The 24,021-nt window shown below is 40.6% G+C and overlaps 1 protein-coding gene across 8 annotated transcripts in view; it reads right to left on the reverse strand.

Moving 5' to 3' along the window:
- Positions 1-15,071: 15,071 nt before the first annotated feature.
- The window catches only part of LOC131255657 (uncharacterized), a 106,205-nt gene continuing 97,255 nt past the window's right edge, over positions 15,072-24,021 (reverse strand). For 4 of the 8 annotated variants that reach the window (XR_009176221.1, XR_009176224.1, XR_009176223.1 and 1 more), the window contains 4 exons: positions 23,457-24,007; positions 23,241-23,345; positions 23,076-23,147; positions 22,246-22,994 (listed from right to left, as the gene is read on the reverse strand). Coding sequence is in view for 1 of the 8 variants with exons in the window: in XM_058256442.1 (XP_058112425.1) it covers positions 23,286-23,345; positions 23,457-24,007 (611 nt within the window). In the remaining 7 variants the exon portion in view is untranslated. The other 4 variants (XR_009176227.1, XR_009176226.1, XR_009176222.1 and 1 more) reach the window with 4 other exon arrangements.

Genomic DNA, 24,021 nt, shown 5'->3' on the forward strand with positions numbered 1-24,021 from the left:
ACAATACAATGGGCCTTAGGAGGATTTTAATGGTGGATATTCAATCACTATTGTTTTCCTGTGTTGTGGTCCACCTTAGTTTATATCCCTCTCATTTTTGGGATCAAGCCCTAAAATGATCTGTAAAAATGGATTAATGGAATGGATGAAGCACATACATGGTCGTGGGGCCCATGGATGATGACAGGAGTAGCCAATCCATTTTCCCCCAAGAATACGGAAGCATTTATGGCTTGAGAAGGGCCAAATGTCGCCTTTCACATGCACATTGGATCGTGGTTGTCATATTATAAGAATCGTGACGATCACAAGACATGAGTCATGGTTATCATGTTACATGGGTCGTGGCTGGTAGATGTTATGGGTTGTGGTTGGCAGATGTTACGAGTCATAGTTGTCATTCCAAATGGGTCGTGGTCATCATGTTATAAGGATCGTGCCTTTCACTGCCCTATACAAGGCCTAACTCGTTTGGCCTATAACTTTGTATCATGGTTGTCAGGTTATATGGGTCATTGTTGTGACTGTGTATGGATCGTGGCTATCAGTTGTTATTAGAGGTGGGCATTTTTGACTCGATCCGGTGGATCCGACCCGATCCGATCCGTTCCGACCCGTTCCGAACCGAACCGACGGCCTGGATCGGGTAGGATCGGGTAAGATCATTTAGATCCGACTAGTTTTCGGATTAGGATCGGATAGTGGTTAATCCGGACCGTTCCGATCCGAATAGATCCGGACCGTTCCGATCCGGCCAGATCCGGAGTAAAAAATCAATATTTTTACTTTTTCTTATGGTGTGGTCCACTTGAGCTTTGAATATTCATCAATTTTGGGTTCAACAGCTAAAATAATTTGAAAAAACAAATGGACGGCGTGGATACACCACATGCATTCACGGTGGACCCCAACAAAGTTCACTCACATATGAGAGTTACTTGCATGGCACGTCAACAGGCGGGCAACAGCTATTTACTAGCTTTGCAAGTCAACATGGTAGGTTGTGAGAGTATATATTAAAGTGGCTTAACCAAGTTACTTGGGCCCCACCATGATGTATGTTTTGTATCCAACCTTCCATCCATTTGGAGAGATCATTTCAAGGCAATATCCAAAGAATGAATGAAATCCAAAGCTCCAGTGGACCCCAACATAGAAAGTTTCATGGACAGAGACGCCCACCATTAAAAACTTTTAAAGGCTACAAAAGTTTTAGATCAACCTGGTATTTGTGTTTTCCCTTATTTCTTTATTTTCAACTTTTGAAGAGGTTGGATTTCAAATAAACATTACGGTGGGCCTTAGGATAGTTTCAACGGTGGGAATCATTCTCCCCACTTTTTTCTGTGATGTGGTCTATCACAGATTTTTATCTACATCATTATTTGGCTCATGCCCTAAAATGATATCTCAAAATTGATGGACGGTGTGGATATAACACATACAGTGTAGTGGGGCCCACAGAACTTGGTGACGTTACTTTAGTAGCCTGCCTGATGGGACGTAGCCTGCCTGATGCGACAACACATGTAGCAGGTGTTGATACAAATTTTTTATAGTCATGTGGGGCCCACCTTGATGTATATATGTTATCTAAGCCGTTTATCCTTTTTGACATATCAATTTAGGCGTTGAACAAAAAATTATGATACATTAAAGATTGAAGTGGACCACACCATATGAAATGATCTGAATAGTGTCCAATCCGATCCGACTCGGTTTGCCTCACCGAGTCAAACTCAGATCGGGTCAAATAATTCAAGCATTGGATCTGTCCGAGTCAAGTGACCTGAACTCAGTCTCGGATCGGATTGATTTCGGGTCAACCCATTAGAATTTCGGATCTGACTGGGTTAGGCCGAATCCGGTCCGACCAGGACCGATGCCCAGCTCTAGTTGTTATGGATTATGGTTGACATGTTATATTGGTCGTGGTTTTCATGTTACACAGGTCGTGATTGTCAGATGTTATGGGTCGTTATCATGTTATATGGGTCGTGGTGGTCACGGAATATGGATCGTGGTTGGAAACTTCGACCATCACCATTTCAACAACGATCCATTGTCAATCATAACCACGACCCCAAGTGGATGACAACCACGATCCATTTTGCATTTGAACCACGACCCGTTGTCTATGACAAGCATGACCATTTGCTCTTCATAACCATGACCCTTCGTACTGGTCTCGATGCATGGTCATACCTCTCATTTATTCTGAGGGTGGCTTTCTGACAACCTCTGTAAAATGTTTCAGATGAAAATGTCCTTTGTCCTTAGATTAGTAGTCGTACGGTTTCAGAGTGCAGAAGAAGTTACCTGTTTTGACGAGAATGTGACGTGGACCGAAGCTTTTTTGAGTAATGGATTGTGGTTTCATCTAGAGTGAGTCGTGGTCGACAACCACGATCCAACGTGGATGACAACCACGATCCAATGTGCATGTGAACCACGATCACACGACAGGGTCTTGGTTGTCATACACACTGGGTGGTGGTTCCCAGCCACGATCCATTGTGGATGATAACCACGACTCATTGTTCGTCATATTCACGACCCTTCGGTAATAGCGCCACATTCTTTTTCAGAAAATCGCATTCTACTTCCCCGTAATCCCGAGAAACGATATTCCTAACATCGAAAGCCAATAGTGCCACTAGCCAATGGGCCCCACCACCATGTATGTGTTTCATCCATGCCGTCCATATATTTTTATAAATCATTTTATGGTATGAAATAAAAACGACGTATATGCCAATCTCAGGTGGACCACATTACAGGAAACGGTGTTGAATAAGCATAGACCATTAAAAACCTTTTGGGGGCCATAAAAGTTTTGGATCAAGCTGGTCTTTGTTTTTTCCCTTCATCTTTGTTTGTATGACCTAATCAACAGATTGGATGTCAAATAAACAGTACCGTGGACCTTAGGAGGATTTTAATGGTGGATATCCAATCACTATTATTTTCTTGTGTTGTGGTCCACCTTCGATTTATATCCCTCTCATTTTTGGGACCAAGCGCTAAAATGATCTATAAAAATGGATGAACGAAATGGATGAAACACATACATGGTGGTAGGGCCCATGGCTGGTGATAGGGGGAGTAACCAATTCGTTTTCCCCCGATCCATGATCCAACGTTGATGACAACCACGATCCAATGTGCATGTAAACCACGATCACACGACAGGGTCGCAGTTGTCATACACATTGGGTGGTGGTTCTCAACCACTATCCATTGTGGATGACAATCACGACCCATTGTTCATCATATCCACGACCCTTTGATAATAGCGCCACATTCATTTTCAGAAAATTGCATTCATTTCGCTACTTCCCCGTAATCCCGAAAAACGGTATTCTTAACATTGAAAAACCAATAGTCGCACTGCATCCTAATTACATTAACCATTGGTTCACCAGCCTATAAAAGTGGTACTTGGGTTTCAAATTACTTTCACAAGCCAATTTGAACCAAAATCCTTATTGGAACACCTTAAGCATTCATAGATTTCTTTGCTCTTTCAATCAAAATAATGGAGAAGATATTCGAAGAAGGCATCGAGTCCTTCTCGTATTCTTCCTTTATAGGTGATCGCTTCCCTTTCCTCAGGGATGTTGTCGATCTTCTTAAAGATCAACGGCCTCCACAAAAAATTCTGAAGACAATTTTAGAATTAAGGCAACTCGGAGATAATTTCTCGGAGGTGAACAGAGAAATCGAGTTGTGTTCTTCCGCTCTGTCTCGCCTGTCGGCCCTTAGTGCTTAGTGCAGGGCTCTGCCAGCTTGCTTTGAACTAGTTGGGAAGAACGGGTTGCACTGTACTCATGAGCAGGAATTTAACAACAAAAGGCTACACTGGATCGAGAGGTGCAATGCCGCAAAGGAAGCGAAAACTGAGGCCACTAAAAGATTTGAAGACCTCAAATCGGCCCACCTATAGCTCTCATCTAGCCACTCTTCTTCTTCCTTGTCCTGTTCTTCTTGTAATTAAACGAAAGTTCACTTATTGATTTTATAGTCATCTTACAAAGTTCACGTATAATGTAATTTTCGAGTGCAATAGAAAGTCATATATGGTCGTTCTGAGGGTCGTGATTGTTGTGTGGTAAGGGTCGTGGTTGTAAGGGCCGCGTTAAAGTCCTAACTCGTTGACCCCACTATGTTACATTGTGGTTGACATGTTATATGGGTCGTGGTTGTCAATTATTATGGTTCGTGGTTGTTATGTCATATGGGTCATGGTTGTCATATTATATGGGTCGTGGTTGTCATTATATATGGGTCGTGGTTGTCATGTTAAATGGGTCGTGGTTGTCATGATATACGGGTCATGGTTGTTATGTTATATGGATCGTAGTTGTCTTGTTGCATGGATCGCGGTTGTCAATTATTAATGTTCGTAGTTGTTACGCTATATGGATCGTGATTGTCATCCACAAAGACTTGTGGTTTACAACCACGACCCATATAACATTACAACCACGAGCCTAAGTGCAAGACAACTACAACCCATCTCATTCACCAAACCATTATAGATAATAATAAAAAGAAACATTATATACACTAATCCATTGAGCATTCAATACCAAATCAGTGTCTGGGTCTCTTCACTGGCCTACTTGATATTTCTTATTGTTTCTTTGCGAAAGCAGCATCAGCTTCTTTCTTTTATTACAAACAATCGTATGCAATTGTCTTTTCTAAATTTAGGAATTTCCTCATACAGGAAAAGAATGAATTAATATTAAAACAAAAGACAAAGCAATCAAGACTTCATGTAGACGAATAAATATATAATTATAGGTGTAAAATCAATTGCATGCATTTCACTCAAGAAGTTTATGAATTTCAGCATGAATACGCCACAATCATCAGAGTTGTGTTGCGCAGGTCTATCAGTGATTATCCTCACATTCCATGGTTTCTCCCACAACTTACCTCCACCATCAAGAATATAAAATAATCACCTCAATCCGTCCGTTACTTGCGCAACAATCAGCTTGTTTTTCTCTTTCCAATCAATACTCATGCTGTCATACAAAGTGACATCTTTCTTCTTTGGAAAAACAACACCCATAAACTAGTGTTGTTGCCTCGTGTTGAGAGGGATGTATAACTGTCAAGCACAAGAAATACGACAACAGTTAAACTCATGCCTTTCTAAAATGAATAATATCATTTAAGTCCATGTACATGTGCAAGTAACTAAGATCTTACCACTTCATATTTCCATAAAGGTTTCGGTTTACCATCACCGGCAATTATATCTTTAAGATTTTCATTCAAATTTTCAGACTTCATGACCTGTCGATCCTTATGGTTCCCAGCTCCATAAGTGTGCAACAAGCTAAGTTAAATTTCCATGATTTGCTATTGAGATATTAGATAGTGTTAGAAACATAAATAATTAATGATGTTTTAAAGAAAACTATGGTCGTAGTTTTACCATAAATAATGATGGGACGAATGCGCAGTCCTGTCTATCTCGCAATCGATTTCTTGACGTGTTGATAGGTAGTTTAAATATAGCTCGATGGCCTACGTAATGAGAAAGTGTGTGATATAATATTCATACATTGATATTAAATAAAAAAAGAGAAGCGATAGAAACTTACCTCAGAGTCAACCCATGAATTTAAGTCATAGATGTTTTTTAACCAGTGATGTGAACCTGATTCTCTAACAACTCTCAACTCGTTGTCTTCGGCATTAGTTAGAGCTCGGTGGGGATCCACGTACCCCTTACGACTCTCCTTTACAGGAAAAGAAGATGGAGTCGTGTATGGAGAAGACAAAAATTTTGAGGATATGACATTGCGTTGTGGCCTATGTACGCATCAGGAGTAGCATCCACCCCAGTCGCAGCTGCTGCACCCATTGGTTGTCCTCTCCCTTCCTCACTCAATTGCGAAGTACCGATGTTGAGCTGTATTAAAATCACATATTATCTATATAATTCATAACATAATGTCTATTCAAAAATTTAAACAAATACAATTTCACATACATTTTTCTTATTAACTTCTTCATTTAGTAGGTTTATCTCCTGCTTTAACGAAGCATTGTGCTCCTTCAGTTACACAATTTCTGCTTCAACTATTTGCATCAAAGGGATTTTGTCCTGTAACACAAGAGCATAATATTTATGTATTTCAACATGTCATGTAGGAAAGTAAGGTTGTCATCCATATAGAGTCATGGATTGTGGTTATCATCCATATAGGGCCGTGGTTCACATTTGGCCTGGATCATAGATCATGGTTATCATCCATATATGGTCGTGGTTTGATATGGATGGAAACCACGATCCATTGGAAATATGAACCACGACCCTACAAATGGAATGTTCTTGTCATCTACATTGGCTCGTGGTTCGCCCATCATGGATGAACCACGACCCAGTGTAGAAGAAAACCACGATCCTCTATGGATGATAACCAGGATCCATGGTTCCTAGTAAGACACAGTTGAAGGATTGTGGTTGTCAACGATAGTGGGTCGTGGTTCACATCCACAATCTACTTTGGGTGATAACCACGACCAATTATACATAATAACAACGATCCAATGTTGACAGTAACCACAATCCTTGTGTGGATCGTGGTTGTCATCCAAATTGGGTCGTGCATCAACTACGACTCAATGTGTATAAAACCACAAGCCATTGTGGCTGACAACCACGATCCACTATGGATAATCACAACCCATAAATATTCCTTCGATGCTTGGAGCTCCTCTCTTAGCTGCTTAATCGTCTCCCGCTGAAGTGCATTCTCATGTCTGAGAGGGCTTATCGAAATTTTCTCATGGAATAAAATCATATATTATTTATGTATCACACAGATGAATGGTCGTGGTTGACACCTATCAGCCATATTGAATCATGGTTCTCATCCACATTAGGTCATACAACAATCATGACCCAATGTATATGATAACCACGATCCTTGTCTGGACTGGGCAAATCAACACATAACCACGGCACATATAGCATGACTACCATAATCCACTGTAGATGATAATCACGATCCATTGTGGAAGATAACTACTAGGTGGTGGCAATCACATTTTCGGATTCTCAACATTAAGCGTTTTTACAAGGTTTAACCGAAAGTGGGATCATAATAATTGGTTAGTGGCGACTTTGGTAAAATATAACACCTTTTTATCCCAAATAAAAGCCCTCGAGCGAGACAACTAATGAAAAGCGAGAGTCGATCTCCCATCCCCTCGAGAAATCCACTCTCCAACGTCCATAACGAGTCAACTCACTAAGTCAACTCATCTACTTACCTAGTCCATCAACCCAGTCGACTCACCTAGTTAAGCCCAACCCAAATGCATGCTAGAATCAAAACCCAAATTCAAGCACACACAAAGTACAATGCACAACATACCTTCTCTCTAGGAGGCCAATGTAATGTGTATTTACTCTTATGCCTATTTCCAAACAAATATTTAGTCATTTACCACCCAATCCAACCATTGACATAATGCCATGCGGCAATCTCAAATCCAAACCTTTGAAGCCCCTTTCGCCCTTGAACTTTTTAAGAATTATACAAAAATCGAAATTAGGAGCTATAAATAGACCCCTTTCCCTCTCATTTCAATAATCAATAAGTAAAGTGAAAAAGTCCTCATCCCTTGGGGCCATAGTCATCTAGCCATTTCCTCTACTAAGGAGAGAGAGAGAGAGAGACCCTAGTCTAGCCAAGCCTAGCAAAAGTCTAAACTTCCATTTAATTTACCCGCAATAGAAGCCATATGTTCATAGTGGGTGACTAACACCTTCCCTCTCTATAATCGCAATCCCTTTCTAAGAATCTTTGAATGCAAACTGCAAAGTCATTTTAGGGTAGGGAACTCTAGGATCCTCTTCCCTAATGTTTCTATAAGGTCTAGCCGACTATAGAGTCGAATTAACTAGTGTCAATTGTGGTAAAACATAACATCCATTTCAAACCCCCGCGGTAGAAGCCCTTAAAAGAGACAATCCGTGAAAAAACAACAAATCGATTCCATCTGGGATCTAACGTCCACAGAGAGGAACGCTCCATGATATCCCCACTACAGGAAATTGCTCTTTTACCGATGATATAATTCGTCGTTATTTTATCATTTTTCATCGGTAGTGATTATTACCGACGAAATATGTCGTCGCCAAGATCGTCGCAATAAGACCGTGGCCAAAGGCTTTTCCTGATGAAATATGACTTCGTCGGCAATGATAAAACAAATACCGATGACTAAAATCGTCGGCCAAACATGTTACTTTTGGTAGGAAAAAACAATATATTTCGTCGGTAAACACAGCTTATACAGACGAGTATCTTCGTCGATAAAACTGTGAATAGACAATATTATTGACGAGTACGTTCGTCGGTAAAACAATAATACCGATGAGTATGTTCGTTGGCATAAGCACAGATAAACAACATTACCGACGAGTACGTTCGTCGGTAAAACAATAATACTGGCGAGTATGTTCGTTGGTATAAGCCCGCTATTACCAACGAATCTCATATATAGATCGTTGGTATAAATTTTTGTATTAATTTGTACCTACGAAATATTTCGTCGGTATAAGTTTTCAACCTACTATTACCAACGAAATATTTCGTCGGTAATAGTCTATTTCTTCCTAGTTTCATTTATTTTCAAAATTCAAGAAAAAAATTCCTGATAAACACCTGTAAATACACCTATTACAATACATTTTCATCATATTCACATCCACATTCATCCAAACACAAACTACATCCATCCAAACACAAACCACATCCATCCATATACAAACAACCCTATCCACATCCACATACAATCCACATTCATCCACGCACAAATACATATAAGTTTAACATTCATATATAAAATAAATCATAATAATAAAAAAAAATTCTATCCACATCCATATACAACCCACATTCATCCACGCATAAATACATATAAGTTTAACATTCGTATATAAAATAAATCATAAATAAAATTAAAAAAACACGAAGATGAAGGCGGAGGTGGTGGGGCATCGGTGGCAAAGCGTGCAGCGAGAGCCTGAAACATCTTCTGCATCCATCGCTTATGTTCCACCCGTATCTCCTCGATCCTCCTCTCCTGCTCCTCTTGTCGCCTCTCCTCCTCTCTCCACCTCTGCTCCTCCTCCTCCCTACGCCTCTGCTCCTCCTCCATCTTCCTCTCCAGCTACTCTTTGATCTCATCGATGATGACCCGTAGCTGTTGAACCTCTCTCTTTGCGATATTAGTCCGACGTAGGTCACTCTCCCCAACAACGGATCGGCTGGAAGCAGATCTAGCGGGTGTCATGAGCTTAATACCTTGGCCAAGCCCATGCACATATCCAAAACGGGTGCCAAGCACCTCGCTTAAGATATCTGGCTCACTCCACTGATTACCATCGGGAGTGGGCTAACTACGTATAGTATCCATCGCCGCCTATAATGAAAACATATGAATTTTCATAACGAATGACATTATTATAATTCAATGCAATTAAATTTTACAATGTAAGGAATTTTACCCAATTCTCGCTGGCTCTAGGATGAACCTAAGATCTCGTCGCCTGCAAACAGTGAGTTCCTCTTAGAGGTCTACTAGTCCAGGCTTCTGCCCAGTGATGGAATCTCGCTGTGCAATTGAAATGACAATAGAGTTAATATAAATGCATGAAAAGAATATATCAACTAAATAATCACCGGTAATTTCTTACCATGTCGTAACGATGTTATACAAATGACTTTGAACCAGCTACGTAGTTCACTTATAACTTTTCCCCGTTCTTAGAATTTATTTTTCTCCTTTTCTGAACACATTATTCATAATACATTGTTATTAATTGTGAATTTAATTGTTACCTTGAGATATCGTAAATATGTAAATATTACCTAAAAAAATCTTAGATGAAAATCTCTCGTAAAGTATCCGTCAGTCGTTTATAGTCACATGCGGCGGTGCGGACAGTACGGCCTCAACGTAAATCCTTCACCGCTTGTACCGCTGGTGTAACTCTCCGCGGTACTCCTTGAACCGCTTCCTGACCATGTCGTCGATGGCATGGGAAATGTAAGGAACACTCAAATATAAGACAAATTTATCTTGCAGTTTCGTAAATAATAGATTAAGGCAATAAACTTATTTAAAAAATAATTTAACCATAAATGAATTTTCACAAAAGAAAATTTAATTTACTAAAATTTACCTGAAGGCGTTGATGGATGAGCTGCCGCACATCATCTGTCACGTCTGCCCAACGGGGGTGGTGACGAGGATCAGAGATCGGCATAGGACACCGACCTCTGATATAAACAACTTGGCATTGTCCCTAACAGGTCTAAGGCAGTCCTGTAGGAACTCTACCGTCATCCTAGACCGGAATATGAAATGCAACTATCCTCGCAGCACAGTCCAAGATAGCATAATAATCTGCAAGCCAGTCCATACCCAGAATAACATCAAAGCTTGTCATTGGTATCACAAACAGATCAGCAGGGAGGAACATCTCGCCCACTAACACTGGGCAAGAAGGGCAGCGACGAGTTAACAAAATAGACTTCTTCATGGGAGTCGAAATGGCTAAGGCCTCAGACACGGACTCCGATGGAATACCGGTCGATCGGCTAAACTGCTCGGTCGCGAAAGAACGGGAGACACCAGAATCAAACAAAACATGGGCAACGCAAGCAGAAACAAGAAGAATACCCTCGACGACTCCGATAGTTGATGACTGCAAGTCCTGGCCTGACGCCTGCTCCGCGGAATAAAATCGGCCCTAAGCTGGTAAGGGGAGCAAACCGGAAGACTGTGAATCCTGAGTCTGCGCTTGCTGAGCTGCTATACATACTCGACCCAGGGGCTGAACATATAGATATCCCCTCTACTGTTACTGCTGTTGCTGCTGAGGAGGAGCCCTAGGAGCATTGGCTGGAAGCTGCGCTCGCTGCTGCTGCTGCTAAGGAGGACGAGGAGGAGGCAACTGTGGCGGCCTTCGTTGCTGTATGGGGAGAGGGCAATCTCGCCTTCGATACCCGGCTTGTCCATAACCGAAGCAAACACCCAAAAAGGGGGCGGAAGCTGAAGTGGCTGGCTGTACTGATGATGACGATAAAGTTGTTAATTGAGCCGCAGGCTACCGAAACTTTGATCTGCCCTCCATCTCTGCTGACGATGCTTCCTGGAACTGCCGACTGTTAATCTCCTCTTCCGGTCTCCACCGAAACTCTGCTATCACGATCTTTGGATCATAGCCCAATCCTCATAAACCAACGCTCGATGAACAACCTGATCGAACGTCTCCAAGCAATGTCCCACCACATGGCTACGAAGAGCAGGACGCAAGCCGGTCACAAAACGGTGAACCTTCATCTTCTCATCACGGTGAGATGAGGAGTAAATCTAGACAAGGCCAAGAAACGGGCCTCATACTGTGACATCGACATATCACCCTGAACTAGGGCCAAGAACTCAATCGCCATCTGAATCTGAACATGCTCGGGGAAGAATTTCTAGTCAAAGCGGACCACAAATTCCTCCCACATCCAAACAAAATCTAGCCCGGCCATCCTGGATACGGACAACCACCAATGACGGGCCTCGCCCTGAAGAAGAAAGGTCGCAAGGAAAACTCTCTGATTAGCTGGACATTGCATAGTGTCGAAAATCCTCGCAATCTCAGTGTGTCATGCCTCGGCGGCAGAAGGGTTTAGCTCACCCCTGAATCTCGGAGGGTCATGCTGCCGAAACTCTCTGAAAATGGCGCTAGCGCGCGGTAAATCACCCTGCTCAAAAACTGGAGTGGCTGCGGGCTGACGAGTCTGCAACGCGGTAGCAACAAGCTGCATCAGCTGCTGAAAATGCTCGGCACCCACTGGCACGGTCGGGAAAACATGAGTGGCACTCGCCTCGGGTGTAGGCACGGGTGCGGCTGACGGAGTAGGAGCCTCTGTAACCGGAACAGCAGGCTGAGAAGGGAGAATCGGTGGGGGAACTGGAGCAACTGGAGGAACAAGCGCTAAAGGCTCAACAGGAGGCTAAATTGGGACCTCGGGAATGGGATGCACTCGAGTAGAATAGCTATCATGAGTGCCTCTACGACGGGCACCACGACCACAGACGCCACGACCACAGGTGCCACGTCTAGGTGGCATTGTCTACAAAATAACGATGATGCAAGGAATCAAGACAATTACAGGCTCAATACGGAGCAAAAAGCAAGGTTTCGGGACACTACTTGTCCTATGCTCTTAACAGACATGCGATGTTATCCCGAGTTATTTCAGAATTACTTGTTATGCTTTAATACCAACTCCTGTCACGCCCCAAACTCGATAACCGGATCCACAAGGAACTCGATAGCCGGTTCTGACCGCAACAGCCTCCGGAGTACCCCATTCTTGGCTCCTGAGGCAGGTTCTGATCTTGGGATTGTATAAGGAGAATTTTCATAACCGTATAACCATTTCCAATACGAGCATACCTAAGTTCATAGCAAGTAAATCTGAAAAATAACAAAGGGACACATCACAAAATCAACTATGAATTTGAACTTTTATAAGTACATAGCTGAAAAGAAATACATCTGATAACGAAAGAAGTAGAAAGAAGATCTACAACACTGAGGGTCCTCGGCTCAACTCTAATCAAAGCTCTGCCGCTACGATGCTGGCCTAGGATCTCCTACATGCATCAATCGTGCATAAGCTTATAGAAGCTTAGAGGGTGGTGAAAGTGTGTGGCAATGGTGCACAGAAGAATAATAGGAGATACAGGAAGAGAAACATAATCAATGACAATATCACTAGCCTTACCGAGGCTTGTCATGAATGCAATGCAATAAGTACTGGCGCCGTACCAAGGTGATACATAAAGGGGCTTATACAGCCGATGCGAATGCAATGCAAAGTGATGTCAGTCCTCATGTCTAATCCACATATTAAATGCATTTCCGTCATAAAGAAATCACCGGGGTCCAGTACACTACTGAATGACTGTCACTCTCCAGACCCGCACAGTCAAACCAGCGTAAGAGACCTCGCTGCCCGCCTGTGGACAGCCAATCACTAACAAGGCTCGTCGGCAGCGGACCCATTTACGAGCTGTTCAGATTCAGCCTAGCAATGCCTTCTTACACCAGGTGGGTAAGGCCACACCCCTACTAAACTGACTACAAGACAGTGAGAGTCACGACCTAACGGTATATGGTCCTCGTGCGCTCATAGTTTCCACTCGGTCACGACGTTGGGGTAGATCCTTGGTACCATTAAAGTTTTGAGAATTTCACCCACAGGCATCTTATGTACCCTATATGCTCAAGTAACATTTTCGGTGTCCACACACATACAGCCATCCACGAATGTACCTGTGGAGGCAATACCCTAATGAAGCAAGGGCGGTATCATCATGAAATGCGATGCCAATGCATGAGTCACGCATACAGATCATGCACTAGCTGCAAGCACTCGATGTGCACAAGGAGAAAAACTTCATCCCTCTATCATCTCAACCCAATGACCACACACAATGCAATCCATTCACACAGATGATGCATATGAGTCATAATGGTATAAGTGCACTACTCGGTGATGATGACGTGAATCATACTCCTTCCCAAGGAGGGACAAGGTCTAGATACATAGACATGTACTTTAAAAAGAAGTCCTCAAGTGGGGGCCCAATACTTGGGGCATCCCACAAATTAAGAGGGTCATAGAGGCCTAAGGAAAAAAGCGGTCCTAATAAGAGTCCAAGGTGGGCCTTCAACCACTTATAATAACCATATGAGCCTACCTTATGGCTACCAAGGAGGACATCCAACTTCAACTGGGTCCCAAAAGGTAGCCCGCTACCTACACGCATATAAAGCAAGGCCTAAGGCTTAAGTAATACATAGCCTAGTGGGCTACACACCAAGCCCAACACATAGGCAACATGGTGGGCCTAACCATAAAGATCATGAGCCTACTCATTGTGGTGGGCTTAATGGACAGCCTGTTATTCCAACCATATGGACAATTCTTATGTTTGAAACAAGTGAATTGGGCCTCACATCTTGGCCCAAGTATGGGGTTAATTTAATGGGCAACCAATGGCCCAACTACTTGAGTATTTTAGCCATAAAATCCATCACAATAGCATTTTAAAATATAGGTCCAAAAGGTCAAAGGTCTATTAATAAAGTTCCAGGACAATAGGCCTAGGAAATCCAACAAATAACAATGAATATAGCACTACCAAAAAACAGGGCAACGCCGATGGCTAAAAACCGTTAGCAATGACCTTCCCCAACGGCTTTTAGCTGTCGCAAGGTCTGTTGGTAAAGGATGGGTTAAAATTGTCGGAGTTTTCGACAGCTAAAACCCGGCGTCGGCAGCTAAAACCGTCGTCGGCGGCGTTTGCAGCGGCTAAAAACCATTGGCGATTCTCATTAATAAAAAAAATTAAGAATTTGGATGATATATTTGATTTTGATTTCTTCTTTTTCTGTTGTGTGGACTTTTCCTTCTCAAATAAGTTGGTTCCTTAGGGCTCTGGAGGATGGAGAAATTGGTATATCTAGTTATGGATGTGTATTAATCAAGGCACACATCCAAAATTAGATATACCCAATTCTCTAAAGCTCTGAACGAACCAACCTATTTAAGAAGGCAAGTCTACACAATAGAAAAGGAAGAAATCAAAATCAAATGTATCATCCAAATTCCAAATATTTGAATTGGATACATGCTTTAAAAAAAGAAAAAAGAAACAAGAGAAGTTTAACAAAATTGCATTATTTTAATCCCTTTGGACTTTTGCACCAAATACCAGTGCTGCAACCAAACATGGTCAAAACTCCTAATGCAGCCCAAATGGAATCAGCTGATGAACAGAATCAATCTCCCAACTTAGTCTGATCAAGCTCAAAACTCTAGTCTCCATCTAACAACTTCTGATCAAGCTCAATACTATATCCATCTAACAATGAGACTTTTCAGCTTCAGTTTCTCTTTCATGCAATTATGCAATGTGCAGCACTGAGAAGTAGATTGGTGTAATTAGAGAAGTTCACCAAATGGACATATAAGAAATGAATGGATAAAAAGTGGCGCAATATGCAATACAAAGCTTATACCTAACGTAATGAGCTTCAAAGGCTAACAAATTATTCATCTAAAAGAAAATTTCTCAAATAATTCTCAACAATTTTAAAAGAACATCCATGAGGCATTGCCAGACTTAATGAGACCTACTTAGGATACTTTATTGGCATCACAACTGCTTCCTTGAGAGGGCGTTTTGCATTCTCTAACCCCTTGATGCTTTCCCACTTCACATCTGGATTCCCACGAATGATATTCCTGCAAGTAACAAAGACCGAATATAAATTAACACTCGTACCAACTCAATAGTAAAGATATGCCAACTGATGGATTCTGATCCATGGATAACAGGGCATTTTGTAAAACCCAGAATTAGGGACTGCTTAGCTATGGTTTCCATTTAAGTGGCACTGAATTTACCTACTTAAACTCTCTGCTAAGGTGAGCATTTCTGCAGATTTAAAAAGCAGGAAGCAGAGACCTTTGCCTACAAAAGTAAATATCATAAAGTCAAAAGCTTTCTAGCATACAAACAAATGCTGCCTGCAGCTTTTGGGTTCCAAGAATCAGGACATAATATGGTATCTTTCACAAATTGAAAAAACTTCAATCCGAATATGAGCAGTCATGCCCAGTATTACCAAACATTTTTCCTTTTTATTGACACATTTGGGTCTTTGTTCTCTTACTACCAATATCAAGACAACTGTGTCAAAGCATCAAAATGGCGTGATCCACCCGATGGGTGCTTTCAATCTCATCCTTTAGTGCCACATTGGCATGTGGTGGCACATTAACACGCCCAAAGTTTCTCATCTGGCCATTTCTTTTGCAAATTGTGGCCCATCTATTGATTTGACTAGCCTGAATTGTCAAAGCATCAAAATGATGTGATTCCACCTGATGGGAACTTTCAATCTCATCCTCTAGCGTGACATTGGCACATGTGGTGGCACATAGATGATATGGCTTATCCATAGCTGTGCAGGCTCAGAAGTGGGTTATGGGCTTACATACATAATGGTTAAGAGTCATTCATATGGAATACATGAGCTATGAGAGTACGGATATGTGCATCTACACATCTGTGTCATCATCAAGGTTGATATGTACCTTTCAAAAGAAAAAAAAAGAAGTAGATATGTGATGTGCATGTGTATATATGGATTTACAGGTGTATGCATGCATGTATTCATGCATGTATGTACACATGTACATGTCGTGATGCAAATTACGTGTGTGTGCATGCATGTATTCATGCTTGTATGTACACATGTACATGTCACGATGCAAATTACAAAAGGTAGAGATTTGCTACCAAATCAGAGCCGGCGCTCAGACAAGGTCGCGTCCGTGTAGCCTTGAGAATGACTCACACGCCCATGGGATATGCCCATCCGCCAACACCCTGCAACCATGAAATGGTAGTTGTTTCAGGAATATATATATATATATATATATATATATATATATATATATATATATATATATATGATCACAAAAATCAAAATGATGGAACACTGCTCTTCTGGACTTCTATGCCTATCCATATTCAGCTACGGAGACAACTGAATGAATGCAATTTTCAAAGGATTGTTGATTAATGACGTAAGATCATCTAAATAAAATTTCTCTATTCACCAGTTTTGTACTGAATAATCGTTGTTTAAATCACTCACAAACATTCATGAACATACATTCATGATGCCATGATGCATCCCAGGAGTGGACCTCAGAATCGATCCAATCAGTGGACTTGCCTTTCAATATCCCACAGCCATATTGTCTCTAGCTGCTTCGTTTTGGGTGTGTTTGGTTGCACCAAATTAGACTGATTAATCAGGAAATTTGGGGCAGACAAACACACCCTTAGAAAACATGTAACTGGTAAAATTAAAAAATCAGAAATTCAGCAAAGTGGGGAGTTTCTTTTAATCATAAAATTTCTTTCAGTTGAAAGAATTTAAAGAGTAGAAATTTGGTTTGTGGAAAACTTGACATGGGCATGTGCATATACAGCATGAGGTCACATATTTCTACATATCGCCCCACACAAAGCGAAACAGTTCAAAAGAAGTTTGATTATTAAGGGAAACAGTTCAATGCTTGCTTCAAAATAATGAATCAACAATATGCCAGTATCATGAGGATCTCATCACCCATCCAATCTTGACTGGACCGTGAGCCTCGCATCTGATCATCTGCTCTTATATTTTAGCAGGTGATGGGTTATGTCGGGTCCCACAATCAAATATTATTCCCCTTTCCTTCAATTCAGTTTTATTTACTGATGAAATGGCTGCAGAATACAATTCTTACCACCTGCTATACACGGGGGTTATCTTGATTCTTGAGCAAATTAGAGACAAGTGAAACAGAGGGTACTTACAAATAAAAGCTTGAACGACTTGGTATTCAGAGCTGCTGAACTGACTTAACTTTAACTCTGATTTGGTGGATGAGTCAATAAAGAGAATGCACAATTATGAGGATAAATTACATAACTGCCCTAAGTGCCAAGCAAAATTCTCAAATGTTGCCACTGAAGATTTCAAGAAAGCAATAGAAGTAATGACTTCAATTTTTACAAGGTCAGAGATTGGACTTGGAATTTAGACCCAGCCCTAACAACCCATTTGTAAGTTTCTGACCATTGAGTTCTACATATTCGTTATTTTCTAATGCAGTGCCTCAATTGATTTCTCATCATGCAATAAGAATTGAAAACAACATTAACTGTTAACTGTGTGATGGAATTGAAAACAACACATGTGCAAGCATGGCACATGCATGCTAGATCTAATCCATCCATTAGGTTGGTCAGACCATGTACATGTTTTCCCAAAAACAAAATCTGGCATGATCAGCATGCAGGCCACTATATTGGAAACATGTGGATGGGTTAGAAAACTTCTGCCAAGTTTTTCAGAGCTGTACATTTGTTTAACGAACTGTGGCCCACCTGAACAGTGATTCAACCTGATTCTTTGTGGCCTGAACATGAGTTTTATTGCACAGACATCAAAGCTCCTATGCATTATCAACAAACTGTCCAATGAAAAGGGTGTGAAAACCACCTCAATTCAGAGGATTAGCAGTAACTGAGAACTTCATATCAACATCTACCCATCATGTCTTTGCTTTTTCAAGTAGCAGCCAATCCTTCAGCGAGGCATTTCCATTTGCATAGCATTATTAAACAATGCACATCCAAAAATGCAAAACTGAATTTTATTTTTTTTCCCTATTTATCATGTATTCATGTCAAGATCTGTCACATGCTTGGCTAGTATGCGTGTAAGGTTGTCATGTGATTGACGACTTGCAATGAACAAAGGTCATGCGTTAACATCTTTGTAAGATGATCCTATCCATAACTGGTGGCTTGTGAATGGAAAAATTACAGCTTACTGTCCACAGTCAGGATAATCGAGTCAGGGAGCAGATCACCAGCATGCAGCCCACGTGTACCATATACAGTTTATTGGGCCAGACAAATTGCTTGTCTGAACATTGCAAATTTCCTCATAAGAGAAAGAAAATGACAGTGTACCTTAAAAATAAAAAATTGGCATAGTGTACCTTGGTCCTGGCTTCACACTGGTTTTTCTCTGCCTCCAAAGCTTGGTGTTTCTCCTCTAACTTTGAGTAAAACTAAAAGAAAGACAGAGAAATAAGTTTTAACTGTCAAGATATAATATGGAACTTCACAAACAATTCTCTGATAAAGAACATACCTCCTTCCGCTTCTCTGCACGCGCACTGCATCTAAAAACAGGAGCAGATGCCATGGTCATCCTGATTTTCAATGTCCGTACTGACACCGTAGTTCTATGTTAGCTGAGGAAATTCAATACCAAAACTTATAAATGCTTACTGCATTGACTTAAATAGAGAGAGTACATCAAGCCAGCTTGAAATGGCAAGAGAGCTCCATGCCACAAGTAGCTAAATTGAGCATTGGTAAGTTCTCCCAGTGGTCACTACTGCACTCAATGCAAATCTAAACTCCAAAAAACACCCTAAGCTATTATCAAAACCACAACCTTACATTCTCAACTTGCAACACAGCACCATTTAATCAAGTTATGTCCTCCCTGTTTAAAATATTGAAACAGGTTTTCTCTAGTTTATATATAATTTAAAAAATGCATGGCCAACTAACTCAAACAGTGGCCCACTAGTATGTGCCGTGAGAATCTTGACGCTACAGATACCCTAACTCATCAAGGCATAACAATTCCTCTTTGTACACATATGACCTCAATAGAACCTAGACCTAATTTTCCAATCCAATTGTTTGAATCCAATTACTGCAAAACATTAGATTGCATAACTCCAATAAAGGAAACAAACAAAAAATACATGAAGAAAAAAGAGGAGAGAAGCAAAACCAAATTACAAGCATACCCCTCCCACCATGTAGACCTGATGAAGGATCTTCTCGATTACCATTTCCACCTGGTCTTGACAATAAGCATCTTACAGCATCAACAACCTGTAGCATGCACAAAATCACCCAAAACCCATTACTAGAATCTTCAAAAAAACAAGAACCTAGCATGACTAAACTCCCCAACTCTAAGATGCTCACACGAAAGAGAATCCACCGAAAGTCACAACAAACCCAAAAAAAATATATTAATAACTAAAAAAATGTCAAATATAAAGAAAGCGACACATAAATAGATAAGCAAAAATTAGTCAACTAAACCTACTAAATTCATACAGGCAATCAATCAAACACATCATATGCAACATTACTTCCTTGTTCTAGTGTCCCGATAGTTGTCTATTTCTTAATTGCATAAACATAAAAACTATTTCCTCTGGAGTTTACAAACTCATCCAAACAGAAAACAAAAGAAGCCCAACTAATTAAACGGTATCTGCTTTATTCATTATGACAAGTCAACAAGTAAAACAAGAAGCATATAAAGTATACTTCTCCAGGGTATCACTGACAGCTGAATAGAAAGATTCCTCATAATCAAAACATCTCTGCTTAGTCATATATCAAGATCATCTGATGAGCTACAAATAAAACATCTTTTTTAAGTCTCCCAACAATGCAAATTTTGTTGTTGTGAGTTCTTGAAAAAATCCAATGCCCATCTCCAGACACACTGCATTAGATAAGATTTTTAAGCTACAGCTATATCAGCACAGGGCTAATGGCTATGTAAAGCAATTGCCAACCATTGAAAAGCCCAGCAGGTAGTAAAAGCAATGCATATTGGCCCTTACCATATTCAATGCCATTCGTGTAGCAGGTCATCCCTGAGTTATCCCAACAATGCTGCTTGAAATAAGTGATCCAGGAGGCTCAAGAGAACCTGAGAACATCCAAAAGAAAATTTTCAAGAACTCCAAGCCAAAGCCCAAACTGGAAACCTTCCTAATCATATCACTACCCGATTTGGCTCTTGGTGGGACCCCAAATGATGAACTCGTCAAACAAAAATCTATTGCAAACTCGCTACAGTCGCGTTCATTAGCTAATCTGTGTCCGTAGACACCTCTCATAGACACGCCACGCATGCGAAACGTCATTTTCAAACCAACTACACTCGCCATTTTCAAATCTCACGCGGCCACTTCATTCCCCCACTCTCACCTCTCCGTCTCTCTGTCTTGAAGCAAAAAAGAAGAAGAAAAAAAAAATGTCTTTTATGTTTTTCCAATCCATCTTCCATTTTCTTTTTAACAAGAAAATCCATATTTACTAATATTCCCATTTTTCTATTTTTCAAAAGAATGAGTTCGGACTCCGAAAGCGTCGGCTCCAGCACTTGTACTTTCAGCCCAAACCCTAACCAAGAAGGACTCCAAAATTACCAAACTACTGGGGATCAGGGTTCTCTTCTCATAGTGTGATTACTGGGGATGCATATAAAGGGATTCATGAAATCGGTTTACCATTAGAAATTGCTCAAAAGATCACATTTGAAGAGAAGGTCACTACATACAACATGGATCATTTACAGAAACTAGTGGATGACAAATTATGTGTAACATACAGAGATGGTTCAGCCACTTATGCAATCAGGGAAGGTTCAAAAGGACATACATATTTGAAAGTTGGTCAAATCATAAACAGGCGTTATTTATGAACAGAGACATTGTTTTCATTAATAGGCCACCTAGTACTCATAAACATTCATTGCAAGCATTTTCTGTCTATGTGCATGACGACCATACTGTTAAGATCAATCCTCTTATTTGCACTCCCCTAGGTGTGGATTTTGATGGGGATTGCGTTCATATGCTACTTCATAGATCATATTCTGAGATAAAAGGTGTCAATTATATAAAAAATTATAGTTCAAAAGCAGACAATAAAGAGCACAAATTCTGATTATAAAGGTGATATTTAGAGTTAAGCTTACCGTCATTGTCATGTTGAAACCGTTCCTTAAATACGGGGACGTCCCTTATTGATATAAAACAGTCAAAGAGAATTACAATTAAAAGAAAAGAAAAGAAGGCTAGCAGGTAATTAGAAACTCAAATGCAACCAAAAAGAAAAATATAAACTTATTTGGTTAACTCCCCCTGAAGTGACACCTACACCAACATGCAACAACGGAAACCAGATCAGTCCCAAATGTGTACTTAGCAATCAATGCATCAAAAAAATGTAAGAGTACCTTTGGGGTGAGAACCAGCCAGTGTAGCTTCAGCAGATGATCCTGCAACACTCAAAACCAGATCCTGCAAATAAGAGTACCTCTGGCATTAGCATCTTGCTATTTACATGATTTTAAGATAGCCAGCGTAAAACCATTTACCCTTGAAGTAACTTATAGCAAATGGTACTTTGTTTGAGGTGTAATTTTTGTAGACCTGCAGAACCACCAGCAGTCATGGAAGAATTTACAGCAGAACCACGTAAAAACTTATCGTTGGAGCTGATCGCATTTTCTGCAACAGCTGCCATGGATGATGAAAATTCCCTACAGCTCTCTCTCTCTCTCTCTCTCTCTCTCTCTCTCTCTCTCTCCCCCAAGTGCAAATTACACTTAAAGAAGTGAAAATTATTACAAATATTTCAATTCCTCAAATGGAGGTTGAAAATTGAAATGCCAGCCAAATATATCAATGTATAAATGTGGGTGTTAAATCCATTCCATTCAATATATGTGGGTGTAATATGAAGTGAGTGTTAAATTCATTCGATTCCATAATACGCATGCATCTGTCTATGTTACTGTATAGTTTAAAAACAAAAGTTAATTGTGTTAGTAATTGTAATGTCTAATATTCATAAATATCATGGATAGATGGTTAGAAATAGCTCGAGCCAGACGACAAATCCTCCTACACCGACCTCTCCAAGCGTCTCATGATAACCATCTTCCTTCCATAGCTCTGACTGCGGAGCTATAATCTCCATCAGGACGACACTAAAATTTTCATCGCCCATTTCTGCTCCATGGACACGGGTATTTGGATCAACTGCATGCACCTCACCACGAGCAATAACCCGTTTCTTCCAATCACAGAGATCGCATTTCTTGCCAAGATTTACCAATCAGGCTACATGTACACATATAACATGTCATTAGTATTTTTAAATGGAGGTGCATATAATCATAAGCTTAAATTAATATTAGAGAAACGCATACATGCTAACAATGCATGACTAGATTTAAATGGAGGAATTGTCGGTGGAGCCACATCCCTTTGTTCCCCTTGCTTATCTACAAAACAATTAACCTTCTGGTGGAGACCTCCTAGGCTTTTCTTCACTTCATCTAATTCATCTACCAAATTATCTCATTCCCACGACACCGCACCGAGCTTACGTACAATACGTATTGTCTTCTTCAATGCAATCTTGCCTACATTTCCACCTATCCCCCGCATGCGCCCTGTACTATCACTCCCAATTGACTGTAAACAAAATTGCAATTAGATTTATCAGAGAATGCATGTCTTAATAAACTCAAGTATTTGAAGGACATGCATATATACCTGTGTAAGGGCATCATCTACACTGGTCATCCGAGATGCAGGATTACTACTTTGAATCAATTTTATTTTTTCCTATGACAACATCCGAAAGAAAAATTATAGTGCGGGAAAGAAGCATTTGAAATTCACATGAATAATGAAAGGATGTATGAGGGTTGCACTTACAAAGGTTTCTAGAAACTACACTTTGTTATCCTTTGTTATATGGGCTCAAATGTACACCTCAGCCCTACCAAACTCGGCATCAGTAGTAAGATTCCTCTCAATTGCCTTTTCCCCATAACATCCATGCCAAAACACATAAATAATGGAATTAAACGACTAATAAATTGAAATAATCATCATAAATAAAGTAGAGCTATGTTATTTTAGGACATGTACCATCTCATGACGTGCGGCAGCCATGCTACGCTGACCAAGTGTAGAAGGGCCAACTTGTTTGGCCCAATTGGATGCATTTCTTACACTTGATTCCTTGAATTTATCAGTATTGCAATAATCCACGAAGATCATCCAATCCTCAATAGGGACACTAATAGGGGCGGGATACGATTTCACAACTGCAGGATCCTTGTCCTTAATATACTTTTTATGCAAACTGGTCTTGAAATTTCTCCAAGCGGCCATACAGCAATCACGAACATATTGTGGCCATGCTTCTTGGTTATCCTGAAATTCATAACTACACGCCAGGATATCACTGACCCTCTGAATGTACTGTGGAGGCACCTGCCGAAAGTCTGTGTAGGTGATCGGAATGTGTGTGCGGGTGAGAACACCAATGCTTGAATTGAATGCGATCTGATTTGCATCCCCTGCATTCGGTTGCCCAAATTCATTAATCCCAATGACCCTTTTCAATGAAGTCTTCTCATGTAATTTTGAACCTCGCGTAGGACCTCTCTTCTTAGACGATGAAGATGACGACCTGCCTGCATAAAAAGAA

The sequence above is a fragment of the Magnolia sinica genome, chromosome 9, assembly GCF_029962835.1.
Source record: "Magnolia sinica isolate HGM2019 chromosome 9, MsV1, whole genome shotgun sequence".
NCBI classification, from domain to species: Eukaryota; Viridiplantae; Streptophyta; class Magnoliopsida; order Magnoliales; family Magnoliaceae; genus Magnolia; species Magnolia sinica.